The 6936-nt window shown below is 32.2% G+C and overlaps 1 protein-coding gene across 2 annotated transcripts; it reads left to right on the forward strand.

Moving 5' to 3' along the window:
- The first annotated feature begins 1707 nt into the window (after positions 1-1707).
- Positions 1708-6582, forward strand: LOC124930950 (magnesium-transporting ATPase, P-type 1-like). Of its 2 annotated transcripts, XM_047471327.1 has the most exons (9): positions 1708-2007; positions 2087-2203; positions 2606-2832; positions 2925-3136; positions 3245-3347; positions 4067-4437; positions 4514-5018; positions 5126-5636; positions 5774-6016. In XM_047471327.1, the coding sequence occupies exons 1-9, from the start codon at positions 1842-1844 to the stop codon at positions 5860-5862; spliced, it is 2301 nt and encodes a 766-aa protein (XP_047327283.1). In that variant the 5' UTR covers positions 1708-1841; the 3' UTR covers positions 5863-6016. The 2 variants fall into 2 exon arrangements, with proteins under 2 accessions (XP_047327283.1, XP_047327282.1); XM_047471326.1 differs by having other exon boundaries at positions 1709-2007; positions 5126-6582.
- The last annotated feature ends 354 nt before the right edge of the window (positions 6583-6936 follow it).

Here is a 6936-nt window from a genome sequence, read left to right on the forward strand (position 1 = left end):
CCACCCCAAATATAAAAAGATTTCCCAAAGTAACCTCATTTTCAATTCAACTTCTCAAACTAACCTCATTTGTTCAATCTTTCATAAACTAGCCTTTTTTTATTATTCAAACTCGAGTTAACTTGGTATATATATATATATATATATATATATATATATATATATATATATATATATATATATATATATATATATATATATATATTTATATTATATTTAATTATTTAAATTATTATTTTTTATAATATAATAAATATTATCATCACCTTTATAAATAATATATTCAAAGCTTTTCATTGTGATGTATATTCAAAGTTTTTTATTGTGTTGTATATTCAAAACTTTTTATTGAGTTGTCATTTCATAACTTTCGCTTAACAATCTTTACCGATCGTTAATATACAATAAAATAAAAAAACTTTGAATATATAACACAATGAAACACTTTGAATATATAATAAAAATTTATGAATTGATAATACAAAGATTTTTATTATTATTTCTACATTGAAAAAGTGTATGAAGAGAAAAAAAATGAAAAAAAACTAAATAATTTATAATAAATATATTGTAAGAAGAGAAAACTTAATAAATAAAAATTTAGATGAAGATGTTTTAAAATGATAATATAGGAAATATTATAAAGAAACCATAACAAATAGTTGGTAAAGAAATAACCTATATTAATTATTTATAAAGGTGATGATTATTTATTATATTATAAAAAATAATAATTTAAATAATTAAATATATAATATATATTTTAATAAAATAAAAATAAATAAATATATATATATATATATATATACCCAGTTAACTCGAGTTTGAATAATAAAAAGACTAAATTGGAAAAATTTGAACAAATTAGGCTAGTATGGAAGGTTGAATTAAAAATGAGATTACTTGATAAAGCTTTCCAAAATATAGAGAAAGTAGAAATTTGACATAATTATTAATTTTTTAATTTAATTCATTATTTTTTAATTCATAAAAAATGAGACAAAATATTTTTATGTATATTTTTAACCTTACCTCAACTTTTTTCTTTTTTTAATATAATTTATTCGAAATATTGGATTAGTCGTAACTACCCTCCTATTGTTTGAACGAACCAAAATAGTTAAGGTTACGATGTCTCATTCTAAGAGAATAAATGATATGTTTGGTTTTACAAAATATTAAATTTGTGTTAAAAATATGTGAATGTATTTAACTTTAAAGCTTGTCAATTTTTTATTTTTTTTTAAAGTAGTTTATGATTTTTTGATTGTTTTAATACACAAGTATGTATTTATATATATAAATAACATAGTTTTAATTGATTAATAATTTGACACTACTATTTAAAGTAGTTAAAATATAGTTACTTAATTTTTTTTTATATTTGTAAATTTTTAAAATGGAAAATTTATTTAAAATAAATAAAAATTGATAATTGTAAAATTTTAGATTTAAATTGAGTTTTTAATTACCAATATTTTGCTAACAAAATCAATGATTATTAGATGTGAATAACAATATTTTAAGTTAGTGATATTCCACACCTAACCGTCAATTTGCATGATAGTTGAATGCAGCCAAGCTGATAAAGCGATATCATTGGACAAACAATGGTAGTTGATAATTGTCCGTTGACGAGTGAATTAGGTGAGATAGAGAGAGTGAGAAAAACAGACTGAAAAAGTAGCTCCTCTCGAAATACCCAAAAAAAACATACCAAACCTTCCGTTCAAATCTTCAATTCTCACTATGCTTGGTAGTTCTCATACTTTCCTGTTACCGTTAGTTGTCTCTGTTGTGATTATGCTCGTCTATCCATCCTTCAACCAAAAGGCCTGGTCATGGGAATGCCCAGCTTTCTCAGAGTTTTCACCGGCAATGGCAATGTTCATGCTTCTTCTCAGAATTCCCTTCAGGAAAATCTTGTCTACAGACCACACCCTACTCGTCGACATGGGTTGTTGCGAATTTCAATTTTCGCTTTTCTTGGGCGGATGATGTCCAGAAGTAAGAACCCAAATAATCATCTCTTCTAGTTTTTGTGGTTTAACTTTGTTCGTTCTCATCTTGGATTTGCATTGCCTAGAGAAAATTGATGGAGGCTCGCGGACTGAAGAAGAAGAGAAGGTATACTCTTGGTTATATGCGTTGTCCCGGACAGAGAAGAACTTGACCTTTGAGTACGTTCGATCAACTGAAAGGGGTCAGTATCATTTAAACTAAGTTGTTACTTAATTTTTTAACTGTGACCCAAATTCAGACACAATCGAGAGAACAAACACACTTATGTTATAAGGTTCTCCTGCGAATTTGATTCTCAAATCTGACTACTTTATGAACAATCCCCATTGTCTAGGCTTGTCGCCAACTAAAATGAATCATACTGATAGGTGTGTATGTAGTAGTAATAGTAGGGTTAAGAAGAAGAGAATTGGCCAAGAGAAGTGAGAAACCAGAAAGAACTGGGACATGGAGATGAGAAGCTCTAGAACTATTTTCATTCCACAAAAATGTTTATATGCATCCTCCACACAGTTATTATTATACCATGTATCTGTCTTTACATAAATAGCACTAAATTTATATTCCTAACAATTTTGTGTAGGGTTGAGCTTCAGTGATGCTGAGCGGAGACTGAGGGAAAATGGTCCGAATGTCCCTCTTGATTATTCATTTCCTAGTTGGTGGCATCTATTGTGGAATGCTTTTTTTCATCCTTTCAATATTATTCTGGTTGTATTGGCTTCCTTGTCATTTTTGGCCAATGACAGCCTTAATGGATGTATCATGCTTGTGTTGGTCTTTATTAGTGTGTCACTTCGATTTTACCAGGTATCATTCTGTTTGTTTATACCAATGACAAAATATGAATATATATATATCCCTTTGTCCATAATCTTAATCAGGTTTTTCTTGGTTTCTAGGAAAATGGAAGCTCAAAAGCAGCAATGAAGCTATCAGAATTTGTAAGATGTCCAGTCAAAGTTCAAAGATGTGCAGGAAGAGTTGTTCAAACAGAATTACTGGTTCAAGTTGATCAAAGAGATATTGTTCCTGGGGACATCATCATACTTGAGCCTGGTGACCTTTTCCCTGGAGACGTAAGGCTATTGACTTCTAAACAGTTGGTTGTAAGGTAGAGTACGTACCTCCCAAGCACAGTTATAAACATCATGCCGGTTGTCTGATTGTTTTGCACGTAATGAATTGTACAAAATTTAATCACCTGATTCTTCTTCAACAGTCAGTCGTCATTAACAGGCGAGTTTGGGACAACTGAGAAAACGGCTGATATAAGAGAAGATCAGAGCACTCCTTTGCTGGAATTAAAAAACATTTGTTTTATGGTAAGTTCCAATTTTTTTCATAGATTCTCTTTTATTTCTGCCCCTGCTAATTGGTTGGGGAAGCAGTAGTGGTAACTGCAATATAACAGACATGTCATTTGGAATTGTGTGTCTCATAAGAACTCTGGTACCACCTTTCCTTGAGTCAAAATAGTGTTGACCCTATTTTCAATTGGAGTATCGCAGGCAAAGTCAGTTTCATGTTTTGGTAGAGAGTCCATTGGGGTGGGTCGGCAGGCAACCGCGCATACCAATTTCACTTAACAAATCTAATGTATATTTGCATTGGTGTAAGGATTCCTTATAACTGCTGATACAACATTTAATATTAAAGAGAAAATAAATTGATATATTTTATGATACTTAAATTATTACAAGCAGGTCAATTATAGACAATATAATACACGAAAAATAAAGGACAAGACAACTTTCTAGATAAACCTCAATGAGTACTTTGATAGTTCAACGACAACTCTACCTCTATTCTGATATTCAAGAATTCCATTAAAATAAAAATATGTAGATATGTTGTATATTTTCTTTCCTCACTTGTATTGGTCACTTTGAGATTTATATGTTTTCCTTACAGATACTAAATATCATTCAAACCTATTTAGGTTATATAGAAAAAGTAAATAAAATACATTTCAGTCCTATAAATACCCTGCAATATATTGGTATCTGATTTGTAATGAAATATAAATATATTTTTGATTCAGGGGACTAGCGTGATATCAGGTTGTGGAACTGGTCTTGTTGTTTCAACTGGATCCAACACTTACATGAGTACCATGTTTTCAACCATTGGGAAGCAGAAGCCACCAGATGATTTTGAGAGAGGCATTAAGCGCATATCTTATGTGCTTGTCTCTGTTATGCTTGTAGTAGCTAGTATTATGATCTTACTTGATTATATCACTTCACGTGATGTTAGCCAGAGTATATTGTTTGGAATCTCAGTTGCAAGTGCTCTCACTCCCCAAATGCTTCCGCTTGTAGTTAATACGAGTCTTGCAAAAGGAGCCGTTGCTATGGCAAAAGATAGATGCATTGTTAAAAGTCTTACAGCCATACGGGATATGGGGTCTATGTAAGTTTTATATTTTAGTATTTTTAAGTAGAAATGTATATAACTAGACATTTGTCTTGCATATGTTGTGTTGTAGGGATATTCTCTGCATTGACAAGACGGGTACACTGACCATGAACAGTGCAATTATGGTTAATCATTTTGATACCCGGGGATCAACCAAGGAAAATGTTCTGTATTATGGTTTTCTCAATTCCTACTTCAAGACACAACAAAAGAATCCGCTTGATGATGCAATATTGGCATATGTCTATACCAATGGTTATCGATTTCAGTCATCCAAATGGACCATGGTAGATGAGATTCCATTTGATTTTTCCAGAAGAAGAGTGTCTGTGATACTAGAAACATCATCAAATCTTGAACATCAGAATAGTAGTAGTCCAAACAGATTTGTGATAACCAAAGGTGCATTGGAGGAAATCACAAAGGTGTGTTCCTTTATTGAACATACTGATGATGAAAGAAGCGAAATTGCAGCTTTTACAACTGAAGATCATTACAGAATTCTGAGTCTGGGAGAGGAACTAAGCAATGATGGACTCCGTCTCATTGGAGTGGCAATGAAGAAGCTAGTCAAAGTTAGTTTCTATATTACTTGAACTATTTTAGTAAAAAGTAAATTATTGGAGTTAAGAAATATAATTCTGGTGGTATGTAATAATATAAATATGGTATTGCATTGCAGGATGCAGGGAAAAGAATTGTAGCCTATGATGAGACTGTTGAATCTGAAATGGTGTTCATCGGTCTGATATCTTTCTATGACCCCCCAAAAGATTCTGCAAAACTTGCATTGTGGCGATTGGCTGAAAAGGGTGTTAAGGCAAAAGTGCTAACTGGTGATTCCCTTTCTCTTGCAATCAGAGTTTGCAAGGAAGTTGGGATCAGGACCTCGCATGTAACTTCTGGACCGGAGCTTGAGTTGCTTGATCAGGACTCCTTCCATGAGACAGTCAAAAGAGCAACAGTACTAGCGCGACTCACTCCCACCCAGAAACTTAGAGTCGTTCAGTCCCTACAAACGGTGGGAGACCATGTCATTGGGTTCTTGGGAGATGGTGTAAATGACTCTCTTGCTCTTGATGCTGCCAATGTCGGAATATCAGTTGACTCAGGAGCCTCAATTGCAAAGGACTTTGCCGACATTATATTGCTTGAAAAAGACTTGAATGTCCTTGTTGCTGGAGTTGAAAGAGGTCGGGCAACTTTTGCAAACACCATGAAGTACATTAAAATGTCTGTCATTGCTAATGTGGGAAGCATTCTTTCTCTTCTCATAGCCAATCTAGTTTTTGGTTTTGAGCCATTAACTCCAAGGCAACTTGTTACACAGAATTTCTTATACAATGTTGGCCAAATTGCAATTCCATGGGACAAAATGGAAGATCATTATGTGAAAACCCCACAGAGATGGTCCCTTAAAGGTCTAGCTGTCTTCATCTTATGGAACGGACCAGTCTGTACCATTTGTGACATAGCGGCTCTCATGTTCCTTTGGCTTTATTATGGGAGAGGTGACTCTACCGTGATGGATTATATGCTGTTTCATTCTTGTTGGTTTGTGGAAGGGCTTCTTATGCAGACTCTCATAATCCACTTGATCAGAACAGAGAAGATCCCCTTCATTCAGGAGATAGCCTCGTGGCCTGTCATCTGTAGCACACTTGTCGTATCTTCCATTGGGATTTCCATTATTTACACTCCAATTGGAACTGTTATGGGTTTTGAGCCCTTGCCCAGTTCATACTATGGCTTTTTGGTTCTACTCTTCTTGGGGTATTTTACAGTTGGACAAATTGTCAAGAGACTGTACATTTTCTACTACAAGACATGGCTTTAGGAGGACTGCTCAGCTCAGCCCAGCCAAGCCACACCAGACTAAAACCTCTGTAACCTAATTTATTTTCGGCATACTGTATGAGTAGTGTCTATGCAGTTGCCATATCGACACACATAATTCCATATTGTAGACTGACAGGAAGCTGGTATAGATTTTTCATGAGTGCAATTGTCAAAACACACTGTTCAGAGTTGCTTTTATGTTCTGTTTCATGCAATGTCATATAGTTTGCCCTCAAGACTACACTAGTGGATAGTGGTACCTATCATGAACTAATTAATTATTCTTTCGACTTGATTTACGCTATTGTTCATAATCTATATTTATATTTATTAAGGCATTGTTTGGATTTGAATAATAATTATTTTTATAAAAAAGACTTAAAAAGTATTAATATATATAAATAAAATAAAAATAAAAATAATAATTTAAAATATAAGGTATTTTAGTATTTTGGTTAATAAAATAATGATTTGATTTTTAAGAAATAATTAATTAAAAAATTAATTTTTATTAGGTTTTTTTAAAAACTCAAAGAGAACAAGCCCTAAGATTATATACCCAACATTAAAAATATGATAATATATGATTTGAAAGTTGTTTATTTTTTTTTAAATAAACACTAAAAATTAATTAAAATTATAAAAGAATTAATT

This window comes from Impatiens glandulifera, chromosome 3 (genome assembly GCF_907164915.1).
Source record: "Impatiens glandulifera chromosome 3, dImpGla2.1, whole genome shotgun sequence".
Taxonomy (NCBI): domain Eukaryota; kingdom Viridiplantae; phylum Streptophyta; class Magnoliopsida; order Ericales; family Balsaminaceae; genus Impatiens; species Impatiens glandulifera.